At 28.8% G+C, this 21,481-nt stretch overlaps 1 protein-coding gene across 2 annotated transcripts; it reads left to right on the top strand.

The window, feature by feature from the left end:
* Positions 1 to 2,791: 2,791 nt before the first annotated feature.
* Positions 2,792 to 20,224, top strand: LOC107163260 (uncharacterized). 2 transcript variants are annotated; one of them, XM_015510583.2, is made up of 5 exons: positions 2,792 to 3,074; positions 8,414 to 8,644; positions 11,939 to 12,339; positions 14,514 to 14,667; positions 19,593 to 20,224. In XM_015510583.2, the coding sequence occupies exons 1-5, from the start codon at positions 3,067 to 3,069 to the stop codon at positions 19,855 to 19,857; spliced, it is 1,059 nt and encodes a 352-aa protein (XP_015366069.2). In that variant the 5' UTR covers positions 2,792 to 3,066; the 3' UTR covers positions 19,858 to 20,224. The 2 variants fall into 2 exon arrangements, with proteins under 2 accessions (XP_015366069.2, XP_015366068.2); XM_015510582.2 differs by lacking the exon at positions 2,792 to 3,074 and adding an exon at positions 6,171 to 6,539.
* Positions 20,225 to 21,481: the final 1,257 nt, after the last annotated feature.

The raw sequence follows: 21,481 nt of genomic DNA, 5'->3' as shown, positions 1-21,481 counted from the left end.
CAAATATATTTATGGTAAGATAAACGAAGTTAACGATAGTTATTATTTCATAGTCCATGATATGATTTCAATTAATTATATTATATTACCTACTCAATTTACTTTAATATACATATACCTACATGATTATTATAGCAATATATCAAACGAGTCGATAATAATAATTATTAATTGTATATTATGTATTCTAAAATAAAATATGAGTGTATTAACTAATTCTTCAAAATTCTCTTTCATTCTATATTTAAATATTAAAATGGGTTTTTAATATGACGGCTTGATTAAATCAATAATCTTAAATTAGGGTAAGCGTGTTACTGATTGGTATAACGCGTGCAGCCAAGTACGATCAAATAAAGTTTCACCGTCGGACAACATTATCGCACACTGCAAGGGCAATTCGTTCGACTTGACCTTCCGCGCGTCCAAATAAACGGCTTTTAAACATGTTCTCCACTACTGGTATGTACACAAATTTAAAACACTGTAATCAAATTAAACTCGATATCGTATTATATTATATTGCATATTATATTTTATATCGCTACACGTTGCAGTGCAGTTATCACGATATTACGATTTATAATGATATTATCGTTTGGGATTTTAAAATGTAAAAGTTTGACGAGCTTTTATTCAGGATATTATACACGAATGAGGCCATATTATGTTATGCTGTATATTATGTATATAACAGTTCCTATAATAATAGATCGGGTGACTATTATTGTAATAATACCACACCGGTGTATGGTGGATAATATTATTAATCGTCTGGACGCCTCTGAAGAATTAATCAATTATATTTCGGTGTAATAATCGTTAGGTATACTAGTATTATATTGCTATCGACTATTCATAATTTAATATATGTATATAATAATATATACTGACGTGTGTGTGTGTGTAACCTGCAGCGAAATCGATTGTTTGCGTACAACATTGGTAGGACAACAAATATTTCAGGATATGCGTTTTGAACGTTGTTAGATAATTCATCATGTCGGAAAGCATATTGCGTTGATGTATGGCTACGCACTGCTGTGGTGTATTTCCCTTGAAACTCGAATGGTACAGATTGGTAACGAAAATGGGGCGAATAAAATATGGTACAATAATTTTTCTATCACTGAAGTTTTAAAGTTGTAAATAATATTATTATATAGAATCCTTATCCGTTTCAGAGTTTTGACCGGCAATGAACAATAACTTATTATTAAGTGTTTAAATTTATATTATTAATACCTAGCCAATAACCGTGCAGTATTTGGTAAATCATCGTATTTCTTTATGAAGACATACATGCGTTTATCATTAATTATGGTTATTAAGAGGACGTCATAATATGTTCAGTTTTTAAGATGTTTGATTTAAACAATTTATATGAAATTTTAAGAAATATTTAAATTCTAATCTAAAACATATTTAATTTCCAATTTTAACAACAAATTAAAAGTGGTTCTATGTTAGTAGCGTTGCTGCGTAACGAATTACCTAGACCTATGGGAAGTTTTTTTCCATTAAAAATAATATTGAAAAATAAGACATTATCACACAGAAAAAGTTCTCTTTTTATACTGAAAATTTAGTTCCTTAACTATGATAGATGTAGTCATTTCGGTATTCTACTTTTCTTGAAACTGTTGTTAAAAACTAATTGTATGTATGGGGGATGTCTTATACTAGTATAATTTAATTGTTGTGTTGATTTGTATACATATTTAATAGTCAGCCTTATTATTTTCAGTCCTATAAACGTACAAAAATACGTTTCTTAGTAGTTTAGCCAAGCGCGATGACGATGCTTCAATGTAATGTACACATCAGTAACTTATGAGTAAAAAATATTTTTCAAAGGTACTAGAAGATTTATTCGGGCGTTATTTTTTAGTTTAAGATAATTGATAACATCAGTAATTTATAATTCTTCAAATTAAAACATCTAAATAAAATAAATAAAAAATACTCTAGCTGTATGCTGCAGATGGTCCATAGTAATAATTGTAGTCCGATACACTAATGTAGATACATATTTTTTGTTTATAAAATATGACGTATTAAACATTTTCTTAGGATTAATAGAACTTAAGAATATATTATGAGACACTCAAAAATCTAGTATTTTAAATTCTTGTTGCTTCGATATCTTGTAGATATCTGGTGAAAGATTAAAAAAAAAAAAAAAAAACAAGTTTATAAATCTAATCTATATGATTATATCAATAAAATAAATTGTTTTTTTTTTTTTTTATCTCAAGAACCTGGAATCTATGGTCATTAGTTATGGTGATTATAATTGTTACATATGTGTTTATAGGGATGATATATCTAAATTATAATAATAAGATGACAATTTTAGTTATTGTTATTATAATTAATACAGCATATTTACACATGTATTAATAAAATATATCAATAGTTATAATTAAACGGATACAAAAATTAAAAATGCCTACATTTTTATTAAATTATTTGTAGTTATTAAAAATTTAATATTATTACAAACATAAATTACATTAGGTATACTATTGTCATAACAATAGTATTATTATTTTAGCCTGTCAACTATTGTTAATACTTGTGATGATTCATGATTATATTATACAATATATTACCTTATAATTGTTAATTATTATGTTTTAGATGTGATAATGAGGCTGTCAACATTGTTTGTAGAACAATGTCTAAGTATAGTTTAAAATTATAATGTAGGTCTAAAAGTGTATTTAAACATTGTAACCGTTCATCGATCACTTTAAAGTTCAAATGTTTAAATTGTGTTTAATTGTTATAATGTCTGTACAATGTTTCCGTAAAATTAATTATTCTCAAGTGAGCCTCTCGTTACATTGCTATTTCCACTTTTGTCGTAGACATTATGCGTGTCTAGAAAACTTCATAGTTTTAGTAGATACAAATCGACCCCGTAACCTATTTTAGGGTACAGTTTTGAAACAACGGACGACCTTCAAACTAAAACGATAACCGCACAATAAGTATTTACGTGGGAAAAGAACTGTTTTAGTACTTGCACGTCAGCACTGTCAGACAACCGCCGATTCTACAATGTCCAGGTGAGACGATATAATAGATACGAGTATGTAGCTACATTTTTACTAAATTTATTAAATTTACTACTATTTTAATTTTTAATATCATAGAGAAAATAGGTAAGTAGGTTGCATTATTTCATTAGCTACAGCAGGTTTTTCTGGTCATGGGAGTTATATATATATATTACATTGAAGATGTGATTTTTCGAAATTTTTCGAAAAAACCGTTATTGATGTTTTATTCACGTCAATATGTTAGTTACTATTTATCAAACTTGTTTATTAGGCTTACCATATTTTAGTTCTGATAACTTACTATATATTATAGTTATCCTGATGGCTAACGATGCCATGGGTAATAATAATAAAAAAAAAAACAAACTTATCATAATATAGATACGACGCGCGACGTATTCAGCGAGTTGGATAATATCATTGTGACTCATATATTATTTTGTATTGATATAACCCAAAGTAAACGCTACGGGCTTACTATTTTTTTTCTTTTAAATTAAATATAAAGACCACGACAGCTCTGGCAATTGGTCTGGCAGTACATTTTTATTTATTTATATGGTTTGGAAGTACCTATCTACGATTTTATGCGATTCTCACATATTCTACTTCATGTGATTTTATTGTTGTTTTTATTTTGTTATCCACACGAGTTTTGTTTTGATGCTCTACAAACACTTATACTTCTTAGCTATCTGTGTAAGGAAATTACATTTACGTTTTAGTTTGGTAAAAACTCTTTTTAATTGTTTAAATGAAAAAGTACTATTGACACGCACTTTTGAATTCGTCGCATCGAATTATGCGATGTTTAAATTGCGAGATTTCACTTATCAAAGTACAGTTTTTATTTATTTGTCCGTATACTTAGTACTTGAAATTCGACCAATATAGGTTGGTAGTTAGTTTTAACTAGAAAAATACATATGAATATTAAATATCTGGTATATCGTATATGTAATATGTCATGACAAATGTCATGGAAACCAAAATGTGCAAGGAGCTAGTCACATGTCATAGGAGACAAATAGTAATTTACTACTTTTTTTGTTGTAAATTTAATGTCATTGAATATTGATAAGTCATCAAATTAGAAAAACAAGCTGTGCTTGATATTTATTTAAAAATGGGTTTGCTATCATAGAACATGATACCTATAAGATATAACATTAAACACTGTTCCAATACATTTATATATTTTAATGAAAAATTACTTATCAATCGTCTTCTTTAATATACCATCAACTGTGTAGTGTCATCAATTTATAGATATGTAGTAATATAATATATTATCCAGGCAAAGTGAATTACAATCTTACAGAATATTTGGAGCGGTTAAGAGTGTTTTTCCGGGTGTTATTTTCCTATACGTAGTTAGAGATAGTCAAAATATGAACTAACCACCGTAGTTGCAATGCATAATTTAAAATTGCCTAAAAGTGTTAACAGTAAAAAAGCGATCGTCTTTTAGAAATATTGAAATATAATATTTATGTTTTATTAATAATATATTGTAATCATCCATATTATGAAAATATTTAAAATATTTTGTCTTACTTTCACTATTTGTAGGCATATATAATTATTATGATTATTATTGTATATAGATAGTAGTATTCGTTTAAGTCTTTATTGTATTAAAGCAAGTGAAAGAAAGAGTGAAAACAATTTTACAGAAACAGTTATTCGATATCGTTCGTATTGTATACGCTATAATAAAATATGATATAGTAAAGACATGACATCATTTATACGTGTTAGAAATACGGGAATGTTTGCCTTCTGGGCTATTGTCTTTTATTGTAAAAGTCACTCAACCCGATGACAATGATACGTGTATATTTATAGTAGATACTCGTATAGGTATGTATATTGTATTATTGTATAATGTGGTGGAGGTTATATTATAGTGACTATAGTATGTATATAGTATAGAAATATACAAATTTTATTTAAAAATATTTAGTTGAAATATGTTAAACTTTTAATTAATTACCTATATATGTATAGTATTAGTGTTTCCTCCCCTATTTGTGAAAATAGAATCTTCCCTCCGTTTTCTAAATGGACAACATATAAAGTTAGTATAAAAACTTAAGTTTCAAGAGAATATTTTTGATTTAACATTAATAAAAAAAATATCCACGTACAAATCATGATTATTTTTATGACTCATTTTCAGAACTAAAAATTAATATATTGCTTTTAATTTATTTTGTAAGCTCAATAATCGATTGTAATTTATGATATTATTCGTACTTGTACTCTTTGGGGTGTTCATATAAATTAAATAATAATAATATATATATATATATATATATATATATTAAGTATTGGAAAAATGGTTTATTTTATTAATTTATTACTAGGTACAGTTTATCGTAATCAAATATATGCATTTAGTTGATTTAAATTAATGAAAAGTTCACAACTATATAAATATATACATAATGAATATATGCTTTTTTTTTTTATTAATTAAAGGCTTCAAATACAAAGGTTTATTAGCCTACAATGGTAAATATATGCTTATATCATTATAAAATAATAAATATCATAATATTAAGAGTGGTCTTTTACACGTAAATCGTCATCGGAGCGATCATAGAAATTTCGATTACTTGGAAAATGAGAGCAAAACAGTCTTACAAATAAAAACTGTAAAACGTTAATACAATATTATAATCCTCAAATTTTCAAAATCATAACTCAATGGCCATTTTTTTTTAATAGACAGCTGGTGTATGTATTTATATGTAAGACATATCAACGTTTTATTATGATTTATTGTTATATAATAACATTTGAGTTCAAGGTATGCGAAGTTAGAAGTGTACAGTAGTTGTTGGAGTCATCGCAAAGGGAGGAAAAAAAACTTGAAAGTAATAATTTATAATTCTTTTTATAGTTATTCGTGATTGTAATATCGTCTTTTCATATGATTGATTGGTAATTTTTCTTCGCCAACATTTTCGTACATAAATACGTAACATGCCTTTTCACTGACGTTTATTCGATTTTTAGCATCCGTGGCAAAATAGTGAGTATCTATGCTCTAAAGCTGTTATATGAAATTTCATTTAGAACATATTTTAAAATAACAATTGATAATTTTTCTACCGACAAACTTTTCATGCACCAGTAGAATTAATAAAATATCATTACAACTTATACAGTATAGCTATAATAGCATGTCACACGTTAGCGCTGTCGCCAGTTTTGATTAAATTAGTTTGTGAAACTTCGTTCATATTTTATACTGTATTCAGGAAAACTTATCAGTATTTTTCGGGATCACAAGTTATTAAAATGTAATATTTCACAAACTAAAATACTCAAGGCCGATACGGTTTCTCATAATAATTGCGTGTCATTTGCATGATTTATTTGTACGTACATATTATATGCACATTATGTTAAAGCATTTTACGATTTTAAACTTGGAAACTCTACAATGCTATTAACATTATTGTAAGTAGATAATATATTTTAAATTATTAGAGATTTAAGACATTTATCATTTATATACCATATAGTTTAAAGTGTAAAGTTATTTGATACATAGGTAATTGTTATTATAGTCAATATATTTATAAAACAACAATTTTTTTGAAATACATTTTGAGTTTTTTTTTTTTCAAAAATTAAACCAATACAATAAATTATGTATTTACGTATCAAATTTAACCAAACTTAAACTGTTTTTTTTTCGATCTTACAACAATAACTCAGTTATTATGCAAAGTTTACATTTTAATAATAATCTAAACGAGTACCGAAATTGTTCTTTAATACATTTATTGTCGACTGTAATTAAATTATAAAAATAATAACAACAAGAAAATGTGTAGGTATACTTATTTAAATTTCCCAATAAATTTATTCTGTGAATGTATTGCAAATATAATCAAAGTAAATATTTAAAACTTAAGATATGTGGGTACCTATGTAATAGGTTTCTAGTCAAATATGGAGCGATATACTGCAATAAATAACTTAAATAACGAGAACGTTTTGTTTTATTGCTTTTTTATTCAATATACTTCTCGCCAGAAGACTAATTCGATTAATAATTAATGGACTATCCTCACACTATGGGCCCCGGTATAGCATATAAGAATTATAGTTAGTAATTACAATAGTTTTAAACAATTTTCCATTTATATAAAAATAACTGTGGGCTTAGTTGAAAAACTTTTTTTTAGTTTTTAATTTTTTCAAGTGCTTTATTTGATAAATTAATTCATAGCGAAAGTTAAAAGTCATTTTTTTAGATGGGTCGAATGTAGCGACCGTCGAAGAAATTTAAATAGGAAACCAAAGTTTTGTTGATTTCCAGAACAAAATCATTCAAACGTACAATAAATGTACTACACAATATCATAATGTTTATGATGATCAAAATATTTTGATTGTATTCTTCGATTGTATTCTGAAGAGAACGATGTCGTCATCGACTCCTTATAATGAATAGCGATTTCAATATTGATATTACCGTTACTTTGCAGTATATTTGGTACTTGTTGTAAGCCACGATGTAATTACTGTATGATACTAATAATTCTTGTCGAGAGCACAAAATACAAAGCAAATATTTCGTCGTGAACCCATCACGATGGTAATTAGAATTGACTTTTGAAGTTTTAAAATACAACTAATTAAAACACGTCTGTATATTTATTGAGTTTTACGTTTTTATAAATTCAAGAGGAGCACTTTTGAACAGCTAAATCTATTAAATAACGATCTATTACAATATCATAAAATTAAATAATTTTAATACGAAAACGTGGTGTACAATTATATATTTAAAATTTTTAAAAACACAGAGTATTAATAAAATGGGCGAAAATATATCTCTATAAAACTCAATCAAAATATTAACTATAGTTCACTTTTGAATAATGTCAATAAGTTCAATCCCTGTGTTAGGGTGTCGGTTTGGATGATTTAAAACATTCTTATTTCATAATTTAAGCAAAATTATACATTGAATTAACCACCTTAGGGGATAAAACTATGTAAGTTTATTGGATATACAAATTATAGAAATTCGAAGTATGTTCTGAAATTGTTTCGTAGAGTAGGTCATTTCGTCACGGAATTAGTGTAATATAATATTACTGAGGGATCATGTATTTTATTTACAGGATTTATTTTACTGATTTTAATATTAGGTATACTTACGTGTCGTATAAACTAACGTTTTACGATTTTTCATAATATAAAATTATAATATTATACATTTACATTTTTAAGGGCGTAATAAAAGTCCAAACCATAAACGTTACTATTTTATGTCATCCAACCCTTTCACATATTTCATAATATATAATAATGCTTAGGTATCGGAAGAACAAGAAACAACTGCAGCAAGATCGACCGGCGTCCGTTCGCCGTCAACAGTCTTTGGGGCGTCTACAGCACTGGTACAGCCACAAACCGGTGGTAACTGTCGATCAGTTGCACAAGTACCGGCGGAAGGAGTTTGGTACCGGACCTGACGGGGTTGTAGCGCCGCTACCGCAGCCTCCGATCAGTTTGTCGGCCAGCCCGTCGTTTGACACCGAATACAGGTAGGTACCTACTAATCCACGCCCTGCAGCAGTGCTTTAACATGATTAATTTAGGTTTCCTCAGTCATTCGGTCGATTGACAAAAAGTTTACACTTTTAGTGAAATATACACAGTATTGTATTTTCTGGGAAGAGGGGTTTCGGGTCTCAACTCCTTGCGAGAAATAAGGTTTAATTTGGATATTCAGATAGGTAGTGAAATTCGTCTAGATCGTGGATTTTGACGAAAATACATCATATGGACATCCATTTCATGAAATGGATAATAACAATATTGTGTACTTTGTGTAATTATTATGTAAAAAAAAAAATTGGTATGTTATTAAGTTATTAACAATAAATAATTACATTATATCATAGGTACCTAATAGTATTATAATTTATTACATTTTCTATATTGTATATTACGTAGGTATATTATATTTCATAAATAACAGTGTTATCTATGAAATAATCATGAAATTAAGTATACCAACCTATAATAATCATTATATTGTTTTATTGACAAAATAATTGATTAGTTTTAACAATTATTTTTTCACCATTATTTTTACATAATGATTGATTTTGACGTCGACTGTTACATAGTGTATTATTTTTAAAACAAACACACCTACTTGATTGGCAATGGAGTTTTGCCTTACACGGACAAAACAAGGTTTACCATACTTTTCACTATCAATAAAGATAATAATGTTTTATTCATGATCTATATTGTATGAGAGAGATGCCAAATTTTATTTAGGTAATTTCACATCCTATATCAAATGAATGATTCCTTATTCGATGATGGTCGACGGAAAACTATGCAAATCCTGAGTTCAACAAATAACATTTAGTGAGTGCTTGTGTGTAACACAGATAGCGCTTTCAGTTTGTACGTGGATTTATCATTTATCATAGCAATTTTTTAAAAAAAAAGGAGGAAAGGAACGTATTTTATGAAAAGCATTTTATTTATCTTAACAGTGGTAAAAAAGATCGACGACAATATTATCTATTATATACATATGATATGTATCAAATAATCTAGATATATATTTGGAGTGTTATGAAGATCTTTTTGATAAAATTAAAGAATTTAATTTTAGGACAGGCGACAGAAGTAATGTTATATTTCGAAATGCGTTTCATGATACATATTATAAATTAAAATCACCAATTACATTTTTTTTAACAATGTGTGTTTTTAACAATTGTAAAAATTCAATGGAAAGGACACTTGTAATAAAATCTATCACAACTACAAATTTCAATGAAAGAGCACAAATTGACTTAGTAGATTTTCAGTCGGTACCTGATAGAAAATTTAAATGTATACTAAATTACCAAGGTCATACCACAATATTTGTAATTCTTAATTAGAGAGTTAAATAACAACTGAAATTGCTAATGAGTTACTGTTGACATTTGGAGCTCCAAAAATACGATGGTCATATTTGTACACCGTGTAAGGTTAGGGTAAATATTTTTGTCTTGTTCGATTAAGGTAAAAACTCCTCGATAATCAAGTAGGTGTGCTTAACAATATAATAAATATAGGTAATATAGGTATTTCATGATTATTTTATAATATTTCATAGGTAACACTGTCATTTATAAAATATAATATATGTATGAATTATGAAAAAAAAAAAATAAAAACAAATTATAATATGATATAATTTATTGACTATAATTGTTATATTTTTATTCATAAAACAATATAGAGAAGCATAGTTATAATACAATAATATAATATAATTATTAATTGTTAAATTACATACCAAATTTGTTTTATAATAATAATTACATAAATTACACAATATAGATATTGTCCATATATAATGTATTTTTGTCAAAATTCACGATCTGAACGAATTTCACTATTATCTGGTTCATGAAATTAGTGAATTCACCATGTTTATGTGACATATAATATGTATGCTGGTTTGTACAAAATTCTTTTTTTCTTCTGTTTTTTAGAAAATAATATACAATCTATATTATATAATATAAAGATTATATGTGTGTTAAGAGAGAAAAAACACGAGTTACATTATTTTGGGAAAGAGCCACTCACTGATGGCACTTTCAATTTGTATTAAATCTTGTGTGATTTAATTATGTTTTTTATTTATTTATTTTTTCAATGTAATAAATATCTGAATCATTTGCGTTTCTGTCACCTTGAGAACCTAGGGATGTCAGGGGTTATAATTTCTTGATGAGAATATTTGAGTGAGTAGATAGATAGTTATGAAATTTTATATTGAAAAATTAAGCTTGATCATGAGTGTTTTAAGTTACGATATATGTGAAGAGTATATGGTTTGATATACATATATGGAGGGGAATTTAGTAATTTCCTTAAGGATATATATTGAACAGCTTGTATCTTATATTTAGATTGGACTTATAGCATTTCCCCATACCTATAGTCTGTATGTCCAGATACATTTTAATAAGGTTTTGTACATGAGGAGTTTAAGAGAACGCTACACACATATTGGTTGTATCCATATTACAATTGCATAGCATAGTACCAAATTTACGTTCAACAGATCACGTTAAACTCTGTTAGTTTAAAAATTAGAGCGAATTGTCCTATTATGAAACTTGGTGGTAAGAGCATTATCTATTTTTGTATATGGGTTTTTGTGATAACTTACTTTTTAAGTGAATTATGAAAATTTTTAATTTACATTTTTTTATATACACATAACTTGCTACAAAATTGAACTATCGTAAAAAAAACCCAGCTGCATAAATAGATAATGTTCATAATAAGTCGATTCACTCTAATTATTAAATTAATAGAGTTAAACGTGATCTGTTGAACGTAAATGTGCTATGCTATGCACTTGTAATACAGAGATAACAAATGGTTGTATAGCGTCCTCTAAATATTATTAGGGGTTATTTTGTTATTAATTAAATGTTTAAGCATACGTAGTATTATTAGATTATTTAGGAATAGTTTTTTTTTGAAATATGTGTTGAGCCCAAGTTAAGCGTCGATCAAGGGTGAGACTTAGATATTTTACTGCGAGTGATTAAGGGATGGGGGATGTCATAAAGTATTACATTTGACAAGGGGCTTGCCTAAGTGTGAAATTAGTGTGTAATGATTTGTTTTGATCAACTTTAAATTCATACATACTTCTAAAACGTATAAGTGAAAAACTATTTTGTTCGATATTTATACAAAAAATAAAAATTATAAAATTGTTTTGCTTTTTTTATCACGATAGTAATATTACGGATAGCCATGATAAAAAAAAAAATATAAAAAATGCAAGTGTGACGTTGCAGGTGTAGTTTCGAACCACCATACCGTACAGCCGAGGAAATGAGTAACAACAGGAGGCACGCAGCAGTGCCCAAAGATGAGCTGCAGGTGGAAGGTGAAGCCGAGTTCACCGCCGAGTACGCCGAACGATACCAGGACGTGCCCAGGGAGCGCAATTTGGCCGGCCGACAGGGAAGTCACATTGGACGGTTTGTGTGCGCAGACGAACCGGCACCGGAAGGCGTTGGCGCCCGGTCCGAACAGCACGACCAGTATGTGCCACATCCGGACGGCCGGCGGGCAGACAACCTACGACCAGGCACCGGGCTGAGGATGGACGAAGGGCCGATGGATGGTGAGACAGAGCAGATGGCCAACTATCGCAAGTATCCGGTCACGCCACATCCGGACGTCACCGAACAAGGTAAAAGCGTTCAATATTTTATAGGTTAAGTCTTATTATTATCAGTATACGAGTATGTAGGTACAGCCGTTACGAACAAAATGTCAAAATATATCATAAATCATATTTATAAATATGCACAGGATGTACCACGACGATCTGACAGTTATTTTGCATTAAAACTACATTTAAATTTTAAATATTAAGTACAAGACATTTTTGAAAGTAAATAACATCTATAATTATGTAGGTCAACTTTAGTGTATTCACATCGTTTGCAACTCTATGAAAATATACTCGTAGCAAAATATATTTAAAACTATTATCTTCCATAATAAATAATTACTAACAATACATTTTTATGATTACCTGCCAATAATTATTTTTATCTCATAAATTTTAGCAGAATATTTTTCTAAAAAATCTGATTTCTCTCCTTCAATCGATTTATTTTTATTTAACTTTCTGTAAGTAATAATATTATTTTAGGACGATTAAAATATAATTAACTTTGATGAGTAGTTTAATTATTAAAAAAATTGTATACTTTGAATTTTGAAATTATTCATATCGATACTTCATAATAATTGTGATTGTGTGTGTGTGTCTATTAGGGTAGATAGAAGTGGGGGCTGAAATCCGTATGATAAAATATGAAGTATCCTATACGCATATTGGGTTGGGTAAGTTATAGATTAAGCTATTGATGTCGCTGGTTTACGACAGTAAAGGGCGTTTTTATGTTTTTTCCTTCAGAAACAGTTTTTTTCAAGCCGTAAAAAGCTTTTGCGTTTCTCCAAGCGTTAAAAATTGAACCCGTCCGCTGTCCTGTAATTTATATAGATCAGGCTGACCAGAGGTCGTTTTTCGAATTTTCGAGTAGTAATTTCCGAGAAGAAGGCCGTGAAAAACGCACCGAAGAATATTTACAATCAAACACTCGTTTTTCAACAAAACTTAACCGTATACCCAAATACGGATCGAGTTTCACTGAAAAACGTATCTTTCCTTTCCGAGTTTCAAAACGATCGTCCCCGATAAGAAAAGCGTTTGCTCACAAACACCCAACCTCGCGTAAATATAAAAAACACTCTTTTGATATCGATAAGTAACTGTCGTATCTCCGCCACGAATACTCGTGTAGCGCCCAAAAAATTTTTTTTATCACGATTGTAGATGATACTTCCGGGAAATTTCAAAAGCAAATTCGCATTTTACCCATACAAGTAGATAGGTATTCGACCCTTCCGTACGACGACCATGGTAGCATTGACACTTGTATTTTTATTTAATGGTCTTGCGCGTGGCGATAGTAAAAAATATCGATCTCTGCACGTCCGAAATTCCCAACACTACGATAATAATAATAATCGTTTTCATATTATAAAGCGCGTGCACTGCGCCAATGAAATCTTCCGTCGGATAATAATAATATTATATATTCAACAACGGTAAATAATTTAATATGACCACGAGTGAGATACTTAATAAAATGTATATACCTTTAATCTGTATATTATATATATATATATATAACTTTAGTGTGTGTTGTGCATCAACGGTTGTAACTTTTTCCCAAGTGAACCCAACCAAACCGGATCATCTAATGTCTATCCCGGTACTTATGCAGTCTGTGTAACGGCAATCACGTGCCTGTATATTATACGTTATATAATGACATACGTGCACCAAGGATATTATAATTGTAATAAAACGTTTCCGTGTTGACCTATATAATATATATTATTATAATAGACATATAATAATATATTTTAGCGTTTATAGAGATGATGATTCTTTTGTTCCGTTTCTGTCAAAGATGCCAAGTCCGGCGAGGGCCATTACCTTTATAACATCGCAGGTACCTATATCGTATAATATGTGATGTTGTTATACGCGTGTTGGCGACCGAGTTTCGATAATGTGTTGGCACGTGTGGTATGGGACACGATGGATTCGGGTTATTAGGTTTACGGCGAAAACTATAAAATAAAGGGTGTTTGAATATAGGAAAAGCTGTTCGTGAAGGAATTCGACGTATAAATTACATTTTATTATTATTATTATTGTTTTCGACCCGAGGAATCTTTCGAGTCCACCCACACTTGTTTTCCCTCGCCTTACCCGATTCCCGCAACTTTCAAACTTCGATCGGCCAAAAACGATTTAATTGTTATCTATATTTGGCCTCAAAGACCAGACCGAAGAGATCGTGCCGAAGAAATCCAGTAGTCCAACCACAAGACGGCGGTCGTTCGACGAGAGTATGAAGGAAATGGTTCTGACACGGGACAGCGGCATGTTGCTTCGGCCCGCACGATTCTTCGTCGGTGGACCGCCCCGAACCGAGTAAATTCGACGTATATTAATGACTTATATATTGTATATAGTTGTGTGTGGGTGATTGCTTGACTTGACAATAATGTGGCTGATCGCTTTAGCTTTGTGCGGGGAGATTCTGCCGTATGTGATTCGAAATTATTGCAAGGTGTGTATGCGTGTGTGTGTGTGTGTGTGTGTGTGTGTGCAAAACACCGTGAACTCACATATACTAGACTACTCGAGTCGTTTTATTTTATTTTGATATCTAGACGTGGTTTGTAAGTTAATAGCTTGTTGGCTGCGCTTTATGAAATACAATATGTTTTAATTCGTGAAAAAACCAAAAACGCTTTGCTATATTATTATACATACCTACTAATGGAGTTTGCAGTGTGGTTTCCTATATCAGAACAATATTAAATAACTCAAAAATTCTTAGTTAAATTCAGAATAAAAGTTAAAAATAGGTTTGGATACATCGACATTTTTAAGAAAAAATCATCAAGGTAACTCTATAAAAACGTTCAGGAGAAATTATTATTTATAAATGGGAATTATCATTTGAATAAATGGTTGGTACTAGACATTTCTTAAATATAGAATGTTACACATAATTAAAGCATTTTAAAATAAAACATTAAGTATAGGTACTTGAGAATTTATTCTAATAAATCATAATTTCGAACAAAATGAAAAACATTGAGAGCATGCTTTTTGAATAACTCTGTACATAAGTTATACGACATACGACGATACTATGTTAGTAACTCTCCATACCCAAAATTATTTGATCTTAGGTACTTAAAATAGTTAAAATTATACAGTTCTATAAAGATAAAATATACAATTATACCTACAATCACAATATAATTTCAAACATGTTGTGATCTGTTTGTAATTGTTGTTTTAGTGCGATTTCCCCATGCCTTTTTTCCTTTACCGTGTTTAATGACGCCCTGATTGAAAAGATTGAACATTTTGGCCCCCATACGAATCTTCTCAGTGGGGCCCTGTAATTCATATTATGTATATGAATTTAAAATAAAATAAAAATTGATAAAAATGTTGTTTATTAGCATCAATGCGTAGGTGGTGTGCCGGGAAAAGGGGTATCATGTTACTGGTTTGGACTCACTGTTGGCTACAGTAAAATATTGATGCAAATAAAACGTTGTTTCATTATGAAGCGAGACAAACTTATTTTGTAACTCCGATTCAATTTATACTTTATAGCATATTAAACATAGAATTGTAAATAAAATATCTAATAAAATATGAGACATTATTATATTCTTAACTACTTAACTTAAGGTTATGTAATAATCACGAAAATACAGAAATTATTTTAAGCTAGAAATTCATAAAAAATTTTCTTTTTATATCTAAGATTTGAAAATGTAATACAAGGCTCATAATATATTTTTACAATAAAAATTGAAAAATAAAAGAAATGCTTAGTCACAATTTTTTTTTTACAAGCATTCAAAGATTGAATTTTGACAACATATGTAAAAATCACGAAAATTCGCAAATTATTTCAAACTAGAATTTCATAAAAATTTTTCTTTTTAAATCTAAGATTTGAAAATTTTTAATAATCTATAATATATCCTAGACAGATAAACCGTCTTCGCTCAGAATCGTTTTTTGTATACAATGATATAATATCATTGGATTCAAATTTAATTCCATCCATTACAGTAACCCACTTGTAACCTACTGTACAGCAGAGCGACATACACGACTTACTCGCTTTTTTGATTTTAAGTGCTGTATTGACTTAGATGGATAGCTTTACAAATTCAGAATAACTCCTAGTATTTTTTTAAATTGAAAATTGCATTGGAAATAATAAAATTTTATTCTGCTTCCTCTTGAAAGTAGTTATGTAGAATATCTTGTTTTTAGATCACTAGATGATTAGAGAAAAACAATATAAATATCGACAGTCGAAATATATGGGATCTCCATTAACTATTAACCGACGAGATTATAGGCTATCTGTCAGATAGTATCTGAGCACAAAAAAAAATGATTCTCCAAGTATTCTTTAACATAAAATCTTTATTATTGTTAAAAATGTTCTCTTTGGAAGTTGCAATGATTCTTGTATGGACATTTTAATAATGATAAAAAAAAAAAATCAATCTTGATATTTAAATATTTAAATATTAAATTATATAAATATTTATTTGTGTGAAATTAATTTTATTAAAATAATAATTTGTTTAGTTTTTGTTGTAATAATTGCATTTCTGAAAATATATCTTTGCGGAAAAATACAACTGATACGTAAATATGGTTTGTACAGAATTGTTGTTGCGTCATTGTTTTTAATACCTATGTAAAATGACTCAATGATAATAATTAATAAGATTTACTAAGAGTAGTTTTGTGAATGATGTAATAAAAATAAAAAATATCGTACAATTTGATTGCTTGAATACAATCACAACTTATAGGTTGTTTTAAGTTCATTAAAACAAAATATTACAAAGATTATTATTCAGATGTATATGTAAAAATTTTAAAGAAACTCTTTAAGTAAATATTGTTCAATATAATTTTTCTAATAGTCTTAAAAATAATTTTAAATTAAATTGGATTTGTTATTTTAGCAATAATTTTTCTTCAACCGTAACACAAAATATACGACAACTCAAATATAGTATTAATGTTTTATGTTTAAATATTTTAAAAGTTTTAAAAGTTGGGCGTTTGTTTTTTTGTTAAAAACAATAATCTACAAAATAAAAAGAATATTTTATTAAAATATACAAAGAGCTTATATTTAGTTTATTTTAGCAGCAATGGAGTAGATTATAGTTGCTAATTTTAAACAACAAAACAATAATTGTAAAACTGTATAAATAATAAAACATATTTTATTGCAACCGTTTTTAATAACAATGACGTTGGCATCAAAACATACTGACTTACTTATATTTAAAATATCAAGAGAAAAATATAACCAAATATTTTTTTTCAACGCGTATATAAATTCTACCTAATTGTTTTAAACGGAATAAATTGTGGGACAAATCCAAACAATTGTTCTGTGTTAGAAATAGCACCATAATAAAATGCAACACGTGTTAATAGCATGTAAGAAAATATGATAAAAACGAAAAATTTTTATACTTTTTTGTTAGGATAAATGAAGAAGGTATTAAAAATAGTACTAAAAAGTAAAAGGAAAGCAAAGTATGAACGCAAAGTTATAGTTAAATAAATTTCATGTACGCTAAAAAACATATAGTTTCAAAGAAATGCGTCATACACTATAGCTGATGTCTGTACGCACAGTCACCGGTCATGTTACCTATACTTATAATTATTACATATTATTAAAATTACCGCAGACTCGTGATATTAAGTTACACAAACAAAACTAAAACTCATAAAGAAGGCCATTAATCATACCAAATATTTTATACTACCGGAATTATATAAATTCATTTTTTTTTATCCATACATTAATGATAGATTAAAGAAGTATAGTATATAAGTTTTACAGCGCTATAAACAAATATATGTAGGTATATAGATTTTCAAATTTGTATTTTGGGTAATTTCAAAGTGTAAAATATAAAAATACTAAAATATTCTATCTGGGTTTAATGGGTTAATATTATTATATAACACAAAAAATATAAATTAATTAACAGATATTATCATGTTTGAACAAGAACTGAAGTACCTTATAGTTTTGGTGTCCACTATATAATTAAATATTGTACTGCCAGTATTCATGAACACTTCAATAGTTATATTGTATAGAAATTTCTGATTTTAAACATAATAATAATAATATCATTACCCACAAGCTTTTCGTGTATCATAATTGCATATACAAAGCGCCGTGGTACAAAATTATTAATTATAATATAGACCACCTATTAATTTTATCATTATTTATGTGCAGTTTAATTTTAAGCTTGATTATTTGTTCAAGCTGTCCCTTTGTTTCAATTTGCTAACGGCGAAGAGAAGAAGTCGATACGCGCTTTGTACCATGCCATCTCACATCAAACACGATGGCAGCTTTGTAATTACTTTATCGGTGATAAACTCCATCCCGTTTTCTGAATGCGAAATATTCGCGTTAAGCGTTAGGTTTAAATTGATTAAGTGTGACAAGTACCCCCCAACTCTTGCTAAACACAATATACGTAGGTATGACAGAAATAACTTCGAAGACGTCCAACACGAGTTTTAGTGTTTGATACGTCATATACCGGTAAAATATGTGTTTTATTCATTATGACATAAATATCTTTTGCATATTTCCACCGTCTTCTGACTAATATCGGTTAGCCGACATTTGGAACTGAATGTACAACGTTTAAAAAGGTTCAACAATATAGGAAAGTACACATATTAATGATTAACGATTGTTGACCGAATCCCTCATTTTTTTTACCCAAAAAATCATGCAATATTTTCGTTAGGCAATCAATATACCAACTATTATAAAATGTACAGATAGTTGCATGAATATTTTTATGTATATTTAATTATACTGTGTAGATAAATAGAATGTCTGGAGGCTTTTGACAATAAGTTTGGACTGTATGGTTGTACAGCCATAGCAGAGAGATTATGTTTGAAAATGTGTGCCTAACCTACAGCAACATTGCTTATTTCAAATTTAAACAGAGCTTAATGGTTGATTTTTATCAGTAATTCGAAAAATTATTTATTATATTATAGTGTCAATATCATAATTTATCGTTGACGTGTTCGTTTTATACTTGTGGGCGATGTGCAAACAAAGTGACGTCATACCGTTCGTTTATACAAAATATTATCATTGTAATTATTGTATATACAATATACATATATATAAAAAAAAAAAATGTCTGCTTGGGCGTATATCAATCGAATAAAATATATTATTAAGTAATATTTATTATTGTTGTCGTCGTTTGACTGTGAGAATTTGATTTCAGACGTTCCAGACGCTTTATAAAAAAACCGGCATTCCGTTTGGAAGTAGTGGATTGCACAGCTAGTGGTGACGCAAAGAAGGTCGATCGGACGGATTCGTTTGTGGTGCTCCTGGATAACGACGAATCGCCACATCTGTCTGGAAACGGCATCATTGGCGGCAATAGATGGGTGAAGAGGAGACAGCGTAAAATGGGCACCGTACGTTTTTTTGACGACAGACTATCTCGATTGCCGGCCACTGACAATGGAAAAACCATACAGTAAACGCGATGATCATAATATTGTTACCTATATTATTCTACCCGTTTAAACTCACAATCTTCGTCCGCTTCCGATCACCCGAAAGATAAATTTTTGCAAATATACCCGTAGTACCTTATTAAAATGTCCAATTATTATTACTTAAGGCGATCGTACATAATATGTATAGTCGTACATAACATTATTTTTGTGATGATATAATATTATACAATAATGTAGCCACGGCAAATCGTATCACACGAAATCGTTTACTGTTATTTCGGGTTATTTTGTAATATTATACCGTAATTAAGTTATAGATACTACTTAGACTGCGATTTTATGCCGATTTTCCTGATAATTTATTTTTAAATAAAAGTCTGCCCAAAACTATCCGTCTTTATTTTATTTTATAGACATCAGTTTGGGAAATTTAATTATAACGCATATTATAAGTAAACTATTCGTTTTCAATTATGTCAATCTAATTAAAATATGTGTTAAGTATGATAAACCATACAAATAAATGTAAATTTACTATGACCAATCCTTATGCATTCAAAATATTCAAGGTAAATAATAATAAAAAAAAAAAATGTGTACACAAAAATTATTGTTTCTCGTAAGTATTTTACTAGATGCATTGCTTATGAAAATTAAATGTATAGTTTTATAACTATTACAAGCTACTTGTTATTAGATATTTAAATTATATTTGTTTTTCATTTTATTGTACAGATAAATATAAATATATTACACCTAAGTATTTTAATGAGTAAAACGTCAACAATAAATTACTATGATTTTTTGTCATCCTATAATAATATAACTATTGGTTATAAAATTTTCAAATAGATAATTATGGTTTTCAACATTTTTGATGAGTTAAAATTGTTTATTTAACAACAGATATTTGTGTGAATTCATCATTTAACACAAAGTTAGTTCTTAGATTTAGAAAAACAAATATATTTTTCAAAAACTAGAAGCAAATTATTTGTAAGATTTTTTTTTTTTTTTTATTAATGATAAGGCTTCAACAATAAAGTCATTAGCCGGAAAAACATGTTTACAAGTTATTTACAATCATCTTAATATTAATATTTAAATAAAGGAAGTACAGTATAATACAGGTATATGGTGTTAATGGTATAGGTAACAGTAATATATAATTATTTAAATTCTATTATAGAGATTAGTTATTTTAAGGAATGTTATTAGGAGGTTAAAATTATCTATACTTAAAATATCTTTTAATGTTAAGTGTGGAAAGATTTTTCTTTGTTCAGATAGATTAGGGCATTCCAGGAGTAGGTGTGCTGTGGAAATCGGTGCGTTGTTGCATAGTTCGCAGTTTGGTCTCGGCTCTCTTCTCATTAGGTGTACGTGTGAGATGTTAGTGTGTCCAATTTTCATCCGTGTCCATATTACTTGTTGTCTTCTCGTACTTGAGGGAGGATTTGGGTTAGGTGACAGAAAAGGTTTTATTTGATGTAGTTTGTTGTTCAGTTCCTGGTCCCAGAGTCGTTGGTGAATCTTTTTGCTATTTATTAAGGAGTTTCGGGCGGTGTCCTTGAAAGACGAAAGGTCTAATTTGGGGGTATTGATGTTGGTGGAGGCGGCTTCTTTAGCTGCTACATCAGCTTTT

This window comes from Diuraphis noxia, unplaced genomic scaffold, assembly GCF_037042655.1.
Source record: "Diuraphis noxia isolate RWA-SAM2 unplaced genomic scaffold, SU_Dnox_SAM2 contig0003, whole genome shotgun sequence".
Lineage (NCBI taxonomy): Eukaryota > Metazoa > Arthropoda > Insecta > Hemiptera > Aphididae > Diuraphis > Diuraphis noxia.
The sequence above is the reverse complement of the archived record's forward strand: the minus strand, read 5'-3'. Positions and strand labels throughout refer to the sequence as shown.

Excerpts from the sequence above, each read along its gene's own strand:
- LOC107163260 (XM_015510582.2), top strand. Across the intron at positions 8,645-11,938 it reads TCGTTTGACACCGAATACAG|GTGTAGTTTCGAACCACCAT; the intron begins GTAGGTACCTAC and ends GTGACGTTGCAG. Across the intron at positions 14,668-19,592 it reads GGTGGACCGCCCCGAACCGA|ACGTTCCAGACGCTTTATAA; the intron begins GTAAATTCGACG and ends ATTTGATTTCAG.